General features: G+C 43.6%; 1 protein-coding gene across 2 annotated transcripts in view; it reads left to right on the top strand.

Moving 5' to 3' along the window:
- DCBLD1 (discoidin, CUB and LCCL domain containing 1) overlaps positions 1-13491 on the top strand; it is a 72458-nt gene extending 58967 nt beyond the window's left edge. Inside the window, exons 7-15 of one of the 2 annotated variants that reach the window (XM_061132059.1) lie at positions 4289-4329; positions 5272-5487; positions 5885-6009; positions 6279-6438; positions 6527-6634; positions 8095-8179; positions 8406-8455; positions 9232-9351; positions 11439-13491. In XM_061132059.1, coding sequence (XP_060988042.1) covers positions 4289-4329; positions 5272-5487; positions 5885-6009; positions 6279-6438; positions 6527-6634; positions 8095-8179; positions 8406-8455; positions 9232-9351; positions 11439-11941 — 1408 coding nt within the window. In that variant the 3' untranslated portion in view covers positions 11942-13491. Of the gene's footprint in view, positions 1-4288; positions 4330-5271; positions 5488-5884; positions 6010-6278; positions 6439-6526; positions 6635-8094; positions 8180-8405; positions 8456-9231; positions 9352-11438 lie in introns of those variants that run through there. The other variant, XM_061132060.1, reaches the window with a different exon arrangement.
- Positions 13492-13961: the final 470 nt, after the last annotated feature.

Raw genomic sequence — 13961 nt, 5'->3', positions numbered from 1 at the left:
TGGGCTACAGTCCATAGGGTCGCAAAGAGTCCAACACAACTGAAGTGACTTAGCTTGTAGCAATAAAATAGCTGTTTATGCTGATAAGTTAGTTAAAATGGCACATTTCTAAAGTCCCAGGGCAGCAGAACATTCTACTCTCAAGTGCTTCAGTGGGAGGGAATAAAGGCTTATTCCTCTCTAGTTTCTCCTGTTTATGTAAATTACTTATTATTGCCAATATTACCAAAGATACTGAAGAAGACACAGGACTGAAATAAACCCAAGCAGAACCACAGAAATCCCTAGAGGATCCCTAGAGACAGTCTCTTAAGGATGAATAATAGTTGAGAAGTGAAAAAAAAGATGGCTTTTGTTAACATTGTTAACTTCTGTTTGTGTTATCCTCTGATCATTTTGCTTTTTATGAAAAAAGTATGTCAGTTGCTTTAAACACTTCAACCTCAGTTTTTAATGCTTTCAGGTTTCCTCAGCTTCCAGAGAGGAAAACTAGAACTGTTATAACTAAAATAGGCTAGCCTTGTGATCCAGATGTCCATCCGTATAAACATGCAGCTAAGACTGGTCCAGAAGGACACTCCCTTTGGAATGGGTGGCCACCTAGTGAGGCAGCAGTGCTCCCCGAGCCCCTTACAGTTCGTGTCCTCAGGGATTGGCTCCAGGACTCCCGTGGATACCCAAATCCAGGGATGCTCAAGTCCCTTATAGAAAATGGCGTAACATTTACATATAACTATGCACATCCTGCCATGGACTTTAAATCATCTCTAGATTACTTATAATACCTAATACAATGTAAATGCTATGTAAATAGTTGTAAATACTATTGTAAATGTTGTGTAAAGAGTTGCATGTGGCAAATTCAAATTTTGCTTTTTGGAATTTTTTTCCCTGAATATTTTTACTCTGGTTGGTTGACTCTGGGGATGCAGAATCTGCAGATATGGCTGACTGTATATACACATGGTATGTGCTTATACATATGTACTATAAACATAAATTTTATATTATATACACATGTATTATATATGCTCACATATATGCACACATGTAAGTATTAACATTTTTTTTCACTTACATATTTACCTCAAACTCTTTGGGACATTAACATTTATATCCTGATTTATAAATGTATACCCTGATTTATGGGGAGTTTCCCAGGTGGCACTAGTGGAAAAGAACCTGCCTGCTAATGCAGGAGACATAAGAGACGTGGGTTTAATCCCTGGGTCAGGAAGATCACCTGGAGGAGGGCACAGCAGCCCACTCCAGTATTCTTGCCAGGAGAACAGAAGGATCCCATAGACAGAGGAGCCTGGCGAGCTGCAGTCCACGGGGTGGCAAAGAGTCAGACATGGCTGAGCACACAGGCTCCCTGATTTACAGTATTTATAGCTTAGAGTATTGCTTCAGCACAGTAAGCTTTCAGTGTCTGCTCAACTTTGACTTTTGAAGATCTATTTCTTTTTATGTTTTTTATGGTTTGCTCTACTGATACTACGGTACTATTTATCAGGAAGGTATCCAGCTGTGACCTAGATCTGCTGGGGTGCTATTTCTCAAATAGGAACAAAGAACCAGCCTTTGGCCTTAAGTTTGTTGTTTTTGGATCTCTTGCCTATGTTTGAATACATTTGCATGTTTCTTTTTTAGAAAAAAAGGATAGGAAAAAGTTAAACTTGGATTACTTGGATTTTATTTTACTTTTGAAGAAAAGTTATTTAAGCTATTGAATGACAGTAGACATAATGTCCTCAATTACTGCTGCTACATCAACTGGACTTACGACATTAGAAGTCACTTTATATAATTTGATATTAAACTTTAGGGCAAAAACAAGAGTCCAGAAATCTAAATCATAAATGAATTAGCAAAGTTTTGCTCCAAATTCCATATAGTTATTTGAACTAATTGAGTGATTTTTGCTTTGGTGTGCATAGATAGAAAGTCTAGAACTATATCAAGGTCCCTTCTCCCTTCTGGCTCTGTGGTCTTTTTGTGCCCAGCAGAAGAGAGTAAACTGTATGGTCACACTGTCCCTTCCACTGGTTTCCATTCCCAGGTCTTCAGGGAGCATTTGTTTTGATCGGTGCTGTTTTGCTGTTGGGGAAGCACTGTACATGCGGTCATTGAACTTCTGTTCCCACGCATGATTGTTTGGTGTTCAGGAAGACACACAGAAGGAAGCATTGCCGCTGAGGAAGAAGGGGTCCCTAAAGTAAATATCTAGGGTTCTTCTGGGATTCATCCCGGGTCAGGTCACTTCCCTGATCTGAGGTGACCAGAATGGAATCAGGAAGAGCCACTGACCTCACACAGAGGACGAAGGCTCAGACCATCTGCTGGGAGGGCTTTGTGTTTACATCAGACAGTTCGTGATGGCTTCTACAGCCCTGGCAATTCCTGGAATCTGATTCATTCACCCTAGTGTGCAAATGCCTCAATCCCATCCTCCCTAGGGGGTTTTCATTTTTAAAAGCAGCAGCTTACTTACCTACAGAATTCTCTAGGTGGTTGTATTTAATTAGTATAATTGGGTGAAATGAAAAAATATATTCCAGCTGATAATAGAGGAAAGACAGGCAGAGAGATCTTAGAAGCACAGCCTTCCCCAGCATCATCATCTTCTCAGGGTTAACTCCAAAGCTAACCTTCTTGCCTTAACTTCTCTTTTTGAGTCACAGAATAAATCTTTTAATGATTCATGGCAGTGAGAGCACATCCAGGCCATCAGGGAAGAGGCAGTATTATTTGGGCTTATCCAGCCAAACTTCAAGTCTAATACTTAGTGCAGGAATGTTAGAGAAAATGGAAAAATCAAGAAGAGGTTCTAAATACATGTTAATTTAAACATGAATCACAAAAATGTGAACTGCAACAGTGTGACCCTTTCTTTAAAGGTTAGGAAAACTGGGTCCTCACCCCCACTCAGCCACTAACTATGAACTGAAGGAGGTTCAATGATCCACGTGGGCCTGCATTTTCTCATGTATGAAATGGTTGGTCCCTGCGTTATGCTCGGCACGGATCATAATAGAACCTGAATTTCCGTGGAAAACCAAGGCTTACAGAGTCTCTTCCTGAGAGTGGACAAAGAATATGAAAGAAAAATCTGTTACTTAAGAAAAAACCAAAAAACAAAACCTTTGATATGAATGTGCTAATAGTCTTGTCCAGACTATTTTGGGATTCTCTGTGGATTTCACATTTCAGTACTCTTTGTCCATTATTGCCATAGTAATTGAGTCAAAACATTTAAAACTGTAAGCAGTACTGAGATTGTAAAATAATTGAACATGACAGTGATGTCTACCTTTTTTGTTTACCTCTAGTATCCAATACATAAAGTATGATGCATATAAGATGAATCTTGAAAATTTCAAGTTTTCTATTCATTCTCTGTACTGTCACAGCATTGAGTTGATGAGGGGTTTACAAAAAGATAAATGTGATGCCTTAGGAACCTCTTCTCTGCAGGAGACAACTGCAGAGCAAGGCTGATTTGATAAGTTCGCCAGGAGAGTGATACAAGTTGTAGAACTGGGGGGCCCCGAGGGTCCAGGCCAGCTGGGCAGGACTGTCCAGCAGCCATGGGGGCCCGGGTCAGGACCTGTCAGTGAGGCGCTCTGAGTTCTCTCCAGCTGCACCTTGTTATCCAGAGGCCGGAACTGCTTCACGGCTGGGAGTCTTTGCTGCAGGAGGCCGGAGTGTGACTGGAGAGAGAGACCAGGCCGAGGAGGCCCTCAGGCTGACACAGGGCCACTCAGGGAAGGAGTGAAGTCTGTAGTGAAGGCAGCAGATAACATGCCCATCCTCAAAGTGAGCGGGCGTCTTCATGTCTCAGTGGTCCTTGACGGCTGATCGTGAGTGGGGCGCGTGGGGGTGCCTGCCGAAGCAAAGAGCATGTTTAGGGCAGGCATCCTTTCTGCCTCCGTCACCACAGACTCATTAACTGGGGTTTCAGGGTGTTCTGGAGACCGTATATGTGTACATTCCGTCCCAGTACAGCGTGGCGTGATGGAAGAGCACAGAATTTTGATTCACAAGCAGTGCCTCCAGAGTCCTGGCCACTTGTCACCTAAGTGAGTTCAGGGAAGTTGCTTACCTTCAAATGGCCTGAGTTTCTTGGTCTGTGAAATACCAGTGACCGAGGGAAGAGTGGCCTTGCCGGTGCTCTGAGGACCACGTGAGGTGGGGGAAGGCTCTGAGCCCCATGCGGTAGCGCTGTACCAGTCATTAAGATCCAGTGAAGCAACTCACCTCCTCATCTTTGTGTTTATTATTTCAGCGGTTCCCTGTCAGACAAGCGATTTCTGTTTACCTCCAATGGTAAGGATCATGCTTTCCTTAAGAATTTGATAATTTAAAAATCTTCAGGGGTAGTCTATTCTTTCATACCCCTCAGATGAAATAGTTTTAAAGGATTATTTTTCTTTCCCCTCAGGCTATGTAGCACCAATATGCTGTGACTTAAAAATACATCTGCGAATAAACCCAGTTAGCACTAGGAAGAAAATATTTTTCTTTATAATCTCTCAAACTTTTGCCAAAAAGAATGAAAATTCATAACGACATTTAAGATAAATTCCTTTGTCAATTTTTAACACGAAAAGCTTTTGAGTAAATACAATTTGTATTTGTGATCAAGTTATTGAAAATGAATATATAGTATAAAGGCTTTTTTATAGCCCCTCCATCATGGAATTTATTCTGGGGAAATAGTCTCCCTCATACAAAATATTTGAGGAGAACACTGTAAACTTGTCTGCCCAGGAAGAGGACTGGCCTTTACCTGCTACCCTTGCATTGTCTTGGACATTGCTATAGTTAAGCGCCCAGGGGTGATGTTGGGTATGATGAACTGATCTTTGAGCACCTGGTGTACCTGCTTTTCAAGGGTACAGAGCATGAAGTTCCCCTTCTAATCAACCGAGAAGATCCTCATCATTAAGCTTTTAAGACACCTTGCGCTTCATTCAAATTAGGGTGAATTTAGAAGGATAGAATGGAAAATCTACAGTGGGGACAAAGCGATATCACTTTTAGGGGATATAAATTCTGTTAAAAAAACAGCAACAATTTCAAGACGCCAAAGTACCAACAAGTCAAATGGAACTCTGGATCATTAAAAACTAGTAGTTAAACAGTTGATTCAGTATCAGACTGGAAGTAAATCAACTGAATCATTCTAGGTGAAATGGGGTGTTTGTTTTGCTTTTTTGTTTTCATTTTGTGTCCATATCTGAAATCTTTTCCTGCCCTTTATCCTAGGCTGCAGCAGATCCTTGAGTTTGGAACCTGACAGACAAATCAGAGCTTCTTCTTCTTGGGAGTGGATCAATGAGACTGGAGATCAGGTCCGCTGGTCTCCTGGCCAAGCTCGCCTTCAGGACCAAGGCCCGTCGTGGGCTTCAGGGGACAGGAGCAAGAACCACAAACAGCGAGAGTGGCTAAGGATAGATTTGGGAGAGAAAAAGAAAATAACAGGTATGGACACAAGTGCAATTTCATGAAACAAGATGACTTGCCATTGAAATTGTTTTGAATTTGCATGAGTGTCCCCATCTCAAAGTATCATGTCTTGTTTAAAAGTAACAAATCTTCACCTTGTCTCTGTGAGAAGAACCTGTGTGGAGGGTATACAGATGGATGTGTGGATAAGAGTTACGGTATCTCTTTGCGGAAACCTTTTTAGGGCATGTTGTCAGTGTGAAAACTCATCTGTCACCAGGTTTCTAAATGCAGATGAGAAAAGCAGTCCTGAAAAATGATTTGAAATTTCAGGTGGGGGAGGGGAGGAAAGGAAAAGAAACCTGAAAATAATAATGCAAGTTATATATAACATATTTTTAAAACTAACCCATAAATAATATTTTCTTACAAGGAATTAGGACCACAGGATCCACACAGTCAAATTTCAACTTCTATGTAAAGAGTTTTGTAATGAGCTTCAGAAACAACAACTCCAAGTGGAAGACCTATAAAGGAATTGTGAATAATGAAGAAAAGGTAAGAGACACTCTGGAGGGAGGAACTGAGTCAGAGAGCAGGCCTCCGGATATTTTCATTAGTGTATTTCCAGAAAACAGATGCAAAGCACCACGTCCAGTTACTTAGCCTTTATGTGCAAAGCCTTGCATCTTCAATATCAGGCATGTCTATACAAATGCAACGGACATAGAATCCTGGCTTTGATTTCATATCACCAGGTATGAGTGGGTTGATCAAGACCTAGAAACTAATAGAATCTTCAGGTAAAAGTTACTTTGTTCCTACAGGTGTTTCAGGGCAACTCTAATTTTCGGGACCCTGTGCGGAACAATTTCATCCCTCCCATTGTGGCCAGATATGTGCGCGTCATCCCCCAGACATGGCACCAGAGGATAGCTTTGAAAGTGGAGCTCCTTGGCTGCCAGATTGCACCAAGCAGGACTCAGGGTGAGTGAAGGAGTTACTGAATTCGGGTCCCCTCCTTTCACAAACTGCTGTTACCAGTGTGGTTTCTCCAACATCTCTTCTCACTCAGATAATGACTCACTGGTGTGGCACAAAACAAGTGTGGATACTGTCGGTTCAACGAAAGGAGAAGATGAGACAATCTCAAAACCCATCCCCGCTGAAGAAATGCCCAAAGGTATGGCAGGGATTGTTCTGTGGTTTCTTAAGGAACATAGCTGATATTCCAGCCCATAGTACAGTAGCTTCAACAACATTCTTTTTTCCTCTGTCATATAAGTGTCTAGAAGCAGATGGTTCAGAAGTATCTGCATATGCATAAGATAGTATGTATCCACACTTTTCATTGGGATGTTTTGAGTAGAAACAGTAGAAACAAAAGCATGTGCCCTTCAAACACTGCGTAAATCTTCTGTAGGAAAAAAAAAACCAATAGCACATACACGCCATGGAATACTCTAACAACCATAAAAAAGTATATTAGAGAAAGTTCTCTGAGGCACACTGACAACTAATAATAAACATTAAAAATAATTTTTTTTTTCAGAATGTAAAATCATTTGTATATTAATTTTATACAATGTGGAAGATTTGAGATATATGTATATATATAAGAAAATAAAAATCATCCATAAATCAGAATCCATGGTCACCATATTCCACTGTGTATCCAATTATATTTATTTTTGTAACTTCAAAACAAAATGGCAGCATACCACATATTTTGTTCTGTAGCATGTATTTTTCATCTGACATTGTATTATGAGCATTTTCCAATGCAATTAAATAGTTGAAAAACACAGTTACTGATATCTTTATAGTATTTCTTCATATGGACATACCATCTAGTTAACCATTCCCCCGTTACTGGATGTTTGAACTGTTAGATTTTTCCCAAATTCCCACTCCTATAAATAACACCACTGTTAGTTACATAAATATTGTTCCCTTCTAACTTCCTTGTCCTCCGTTTCATGAACTACACATTTCCACTCCTGATCATCCCTTTATTTTCTTCCCAGGGAACAAAGAAAAAAGAAGGGTTAAGAAGAAACATTTCTCTTTTAGTTTTCATAGTTTCTACAAGCCTGGGGTCTTCCATGGCTGTTAAAGCGACCTTCTTCCTTAAAACAGACAGTTGTGAGAAGACATGGTCTGATGTTGGCCTGCATGTCCTTTCAGTCCACAGTTCCAAGGGTCTGGTTCCCCGGGCTTCTGTTCCCTACAGGTCCAAACCTGCCCTCCTGTCGGGGAAATGCTTACCTGAGCCACACTGAGAGTTCTGCACTGTGCTTACATCATCTACCTGCCTGAATAAGGCCAGCTATAAACCTCCCCAACCATTTTGATTTTTAGTCTAATATGACCCAGGCAACAAACTCAGTAAATGTTAATCCCAAGGAACATTGGAAAGTGCCTTTAGGGGGGAAAAAAAAGATCAATTTTATTTTCCTAAACTTTAGCTGGGATTCTGAGTCCTCTCTTTTTGCTTTCCAGTATCATTACATGTCTAGCATGTGTTCTTTTTCCCCATATGTTAAACCAGTGAGGACTTTTCAAATCAGTGTTCAGTTTTAGATCATGGAATTTGGTCCCTCTTCATTTCTGTTGTAATGTGGTGGCTTTTCCCCTTTTCAGGATTAAACATCACAACTATTGTTATTCCACTGGTGCTCTTCTTCGTGCTGGCTGCTGGAGTGGGAATCTTTGCAGTCCTTAGAAAGTATGTGACTTCACATTTAAAAACATTTTTATTCTAATTATGTCAACAATCACAAAAGTTTACTGCTCTTCATATGTTCATGTGTAGAAAGCAGCATCACTTCTTCGAAAATGTTAACTTATATTTTTAAAACAAGTTGGAGAGAGGGAGAAAGTATCAAGTATTATTTCATGAGCAGTACTTATCATTTAGAAATCTTTTCAGTGGGATTTTTTTGTTTTAATAGGAAGAAGAAGAAAGGAAATCCTTATGGGTCATCTAAGGCTCAGAAAACAGGTTGGTTGAAAAAACTATTACAGTTTTATTCTGTCTTTGAGGACATGAAAACCCACACTTATATGGTTAAAGAAATAAGATTTAATAGCTTTAAGTTAGCAAATCTAACAGGAAAGAATATATTGTATCCTATCTCTTAATTCAGAATCTTCATAGCCAGTTTACTTTTACCTTTGTTCAACATCATCCCATCATTTGTCAAAATTATTTTTTTGGCAACTGGAGTTTGGGTCACCACACTGCCTGTCACCAAGAAGATAGCACCCCTTGAGCCTTGTGTTTCTCATTCCGGGAAATCAGGGGAAGGACTGGCAGGTTTCAGAGACTCCTTAGGACTCGGGATGCCCTGCAGTAAGTCAGCTGTGGTCCAGAGAGGGGCCAGCAGGCAGGACCCCTGAGAATCTCAAGGCCACCGTAGGGTGCCACCCTCAGAGGCTCTGAGCCACCCGCTGTGTGGACTCTTCAAGGTCACAAATACCCTGTCAGCTCATATTAGGGAAGTTCATGCCTAGGTGGTCTTAAACGGGATAATCTGGGGGCTGCTGGGTACACAAGTGCGCCTTACAGGCACAGCGGGAAGCGTGGTTTGGGTGGTGTGTGCGGCTGTTGTAACAACCTCAGCAGGCTGTTCCCACCACACACCTGGAGAGTGTGGCTGTGCATGTGTCACAGGCAGCTGGCCAAAGGCAGCCTGACGGCTGACCTCAGGAGGAACCTGTTGTGGAGTAGCTGTGTTATACTCCCGAGATAGTTGTTTCATGTTATCTTTATTCCAGACTGTTGGAAGCAGATCAAGTATCCCTTTGCCAGGCATCAGTCAGCCGAGTTTACCATCAGCTACGATAATGAAAAGGAGATGACACAAAAGTTGGATCTCATCACCAGTGACCTAGCAGGTAGGTACCAAGTCTGTGACCGTGCTATGAGGTGCTGCTTATGGGGGAGGGGAGGCCAGGAAGAGAAGTGCGACTAAAATCTTCTGTTTAGACAGGATCTAGTAAATCACTAATGTGTGACATTTTCTCTCTGTACTCTGTAGAGAGTCACAAACTAACACTGAACTATTTTCCCAAAGCCCCATTTAGCCTAGACTCTTACACCTGCAGGGCCTCTAATGACACCCAGAGCGATGGTCCTCAAGTACCACTGAAATCTGGAAGCCCTTACTTAATCTATTTTTGTTACTAAGGTTTTGATTAAGGCACTAGGAAAGAGGGACTAGAAAGATGAATTCAGCATAGCTCCTGCCCTGAAGAAAGAGGAAGGAGGAGATGAAGCAGTCTGTTAGAATGGCCTTAGGGTTTTGACAAGCCATTGTGGAGTCACTGGATTTATGAAGAAGGATCTATTGTTTGGTTTTTCAAAATGTCTAGTCCATCAAGGACCAATAGTTTTGTAAAATACAGTATAAATAGTAAGTGAAGTTTTAAAAAGAAATTGAAAAAATTGTTTTAATTTGTTAAAAACATTTTGGCCATGCCCTGTGGCATGTGGGATCTTATCTCTTACCAGGGATTGAACCCCTGCATTGGAAATGCAGAGTCTTAACCTCTGGACCACCAGGGAAGTCCCACAACAGTCATTTTCTAACCCATATGCTCCAGGAACTCCTTTTGTAGGTGGCTTCCATCTGTGCACCCCATTTTTCAGGGCTTAACAGCTGGGAAGCATCCTCTTTCCTCTTACCTTACTTACACTGTTGGTGACCAGTTCTTCTGATGGTAGTGGTTTAGTCGCTAAGTCATGTCTGACTCTTGTGACCCTATGGACTGTAGCCTGCCAGGCTCCTCTGTCCATGGGATTCTTCAGGCGAGGATATAGGAGCAGGCTGCCATTTCCTTCTCCAGAGGATCTTCCTGACCCAGGAATTGAACCCAGCTTTGCTGCATTGCAGGCAGATTCTTTACCAACTGAGCTATAAGGGAAGCCCTATTCTTCTGAAACCTGTCCCCAAAGTGTGGTCTTTCCAAAGCTGCTGCTAGTCCCCTAATTTATGACATTTTTGTTTCATTTCTCTGCTTTTTAGTTTTATCTTTCCCTCTTCTGTCTCCTTCCAGGGTTACCTCTCTGCCAGTCACTTATGCTTCTACACAATTAAACCAAACTTCCTGGCAGGGCACTCACTGCCCTCCATGATCTAGGGTATAGGTAACAACTCGCACTTGGGACATGTGTTTGCATTCTGGCCCCACTGGTTGCTACCCATGTGATCCTGGAAAAATTATTTAAATTTCTCTCTGCTTCAGTTTTCCATTTGTAAAAGTACTATGAGGAAACTACCTCATAACACGTTTTTCCAGAGGATTTAGCTAGTTGATATCTAAATGTTATAGAATAGCGCCTGGCGCCAAGAAAGGACTCCGTAAACGTGAGCTTTATGATTATCACTGTTGCTGTCTGGTCACCCAGTTGTGTGCTCCTTCTCACCTCACGGACTGTAGCCAGGCTCCTCTGTCCATGGGATTCTCCAGGCAATACTGGAGTGTGTAGCCACTCGCTTCTCCAGGGGATCTTCCTGACCCAGGGATCGAACCCGCGTCTCTTAGGTCTCCTGCATTGGCAGGCAGGTTCTTTACCACCAGCGCCACCTGGGAAGCCCATGATCACCATTACCGTTGTCATGAACTCCCGACCTATTACTCTGGTCTTGGCTTTCTATTAAATTTCTCCACATCTCCCCTACTCTGGTCACACCACCCTGTTCATGGTTGTTTAACAGGTTGTTCACTCACTTTCCCCTTTCCTGACAGTATTATCAACTCCGAAATCTGGGCTTTCAAGAGCCAGTTTAAGAGCTCCATGAGTTCTTAAGAGTTCCCTCATACCTCTAGGTGTGGTTAGAGGTCATCTCCACCTCTCGAGGCGTGGTATCTGTGCTGTTTACATCCCTGCCTTTCTCTTCCGCCTGGTACACGTCAGGCACCGGGCAGAGCACCCCCTCTGCAGACAGCCGGGTACCAAGAGTCTGCTCTTTGGGTTTCAGATTACCAGCAGCCTCTCATGATTGGCACCGGGACGGTCACCAGGAAGGGCTCCACCTTCCGGCCGATGGACACCGAGGCGGACGCTGCGGGGCCGGGTACCGAGGCTGGCGGCCACTACGACTGCCCCCTGCCGGCCGGCCGCCACGAGTACGCACTGCCCTTGACCCACGCCGAGCCCGAGTACGCCACGCCCATCGTGGAGCGGCACCTGGCCCGCGCGCACACCTTCTCGGCGCGGAGCGGCTACCGCGTGCCGGGGCCCCGGCCGGCGCACAAGCACTCCCTCTCCTCCGGTGCCTTCTCCCCAGCCGCCGGCTACCAGCGGCCGCCGAGCCCCGCGCCCGCGGAGCCGGGCTACGACCAGCCCAAGGGCTCAGCCGCGGGGCGCGCCCCTCCCGACTGTCAGAAGCCCCAGGTCAGCCCCGCGAGCAGCGCTGCCTACTTGGCCCCCCGAGACTGCCTCAGACCCCTCAACCCGACGGCCGTGACCGCTCTTCTGTGAACACCCACACTGTGAACGACACTGCTGCTGCGGTACTGAGCGCCGGGCCGCGCGCCGCCCTGGAAGCCGATGCGCTCGGGAGAGTGTGCGTGCGAGTGTGGTGTGTGCGCGTGCGTGTGTGCGCAGTGGACCAGGATCCTGCGGGGGAGTCGGAGAGCCCCCCGTCCACACTGTTTACAGAATTGTGCAGCTGGTTTTGTTCTGACCCTGAGGGCCAGCGTCTGTTGGGTTTTGTGGGCTAGAAAAATGAACATTTTTCAGATGGCGTTTTCATTTCTCTAACTGTGATCCTGAGCTGCTTCGGTGTAAAATGTGCAATCTGTACAGAGTTGTATTTAACAAGAATTAAAGTAACTTAAGTTTGCTTTAGCAGATTTTCTTTCTGCAGGGAGGTTAAGTGGGAGAATGCAGCTGTTGCAAAAACATATAATAGTATGCTCACTTTTTAAATATATTTTATCTGATACTGTGTTAGCAGCAGGTCTGTTTAAACTTAATCTTGTTGTTATTATGGCTCATTTCCTTTCCTTTGATATGGAAAACTAAAAGCATTGTTAACATTCTTCTCCTGGTAGGAATGAAATTACTTGAAGCCTGCAAGCACACCGGGGTGGTTGTTTGCAATTACCACTGCAGATTAACAAGAACAAACAAAATACTGGCACCTCAGCAGCTGCCCGTTCCTGAGACCCCACTTCAGGTGGGGATGTGCAGTGGCCTGTCAAGGTGTGCAAGGACCAGGTCTGTGGCCTGCTGGGGACCTCACTTCCCTCAGCCTGCGGAACCTGGCCCTCTGAGCAGCTGGCCTTCCTGACACTTTGCTTCCTGCTCACCTCAGACCTGGCAGATAACTCACTTTCACATGCAAATCTGCCTTTTCAAACTGTCTGCAAAGCCAACTGCTGAGACTTAGAGCAACCAAAACTGCTCTCTCAACAGAGTGAAGGGGGCACAGCAATTACTCTAAATTACTGTGTCAGATGCCTTTGTACCTCAGATGAAAAATACTGCTGAGGTCAGACGCCCACACTCTTCATGACTTTCGTCGGAAACAGCACATTGTACTATTTGAAACACAAAAAAGTTATTTGAAGTGTGTTATTAAAAGTGACTGAAGCCAAATCTACATAGAGCTTTTTCTACTGAGATGGCTGGAAACAGCTAATTTTGTAAGAAAAAAATTTTCCCTCAAGTAGGTGTCTATAATTCCAGATTGGCCCTGACTTCAGCTGTACCTCACTGTCCAGTGGTTTTATCTGAGTTTGCTTTGTAAGTTCACTGTGGGCGGGAGTGTGGGGGGCGGTGTGCGAATTTAACCTCTTTTGTCAAAGAGGAAAGTGTGTGTTTTTGTTTTAATAGAAAATGTGGACCAAAAAATTCTTTCCCTAAAAATGTGTAATGCTAGTTGTATGACACTTTCTGTGATACTGAGGTGCTGGAGGTCACAGCAGATTATCTGTGGTTACTGTGGAGGACAAACCATTTACCTTGTGAGTTTACATGGTTTTCTATGCAGACTAATTGTAATAAACTATGCCAAACCAATTACATACCCGTCTCTCATAGGTGTCCTGCTTGCTGGCCTACTGAAGGCACGGGAGGCTCTGCTCCCATAAAAGGGCACGTGGTACAATGGGAAGAGCATTCGTGGCTTCCACTGGTTGGTCCTAAGCTGGAAATAGGGACAGAAATTAGGGAAGCTGTCAGTTGTTAATAAAGTCCTAGTGATCTGGGGTCAGTTGTTTCAGGCATTTTAATTTGGCTTCCTGCATTGCTTCCAGAAGTAGTGGTCCAACTTCCTACAAGCCTGACTTACAGCAGGCTGGCCTCTCTACCTGCTACTATGGATAATGAGTTGGTTTCCTATGCTTATTGCTGTAGGCTGCCAGCCAGAGTTCTGGTTTTATTTATGGTCTGCCCATGATCCATCTGTATATCCAATTTGTCATTACCTAACCCTGAGCCTCAGTTTCCTCATGCATAAAAACGATGTGAGTGTGCCTTCCTCCAAGGCTTAGAG

The sequence above is a fragment of the Dama dama genome, chromosome 28 (genome assembly GCF_033118175.1).
Source record: "Dama dama isolate Ldn47 chromosome 28, ASM3311817v1, whole genome shotgun sequence".
Classification (NCBI taxonomy): Eukaryota; Metazoa; Chordata; class Mammalia; order Artiodactyla; family Cervidae; genus Dama; species Dama dama.
Note: the sequence above shows the minus strand (reverse complement) of the source record. Positions and strands in the feature narration are given on the sequence as shown.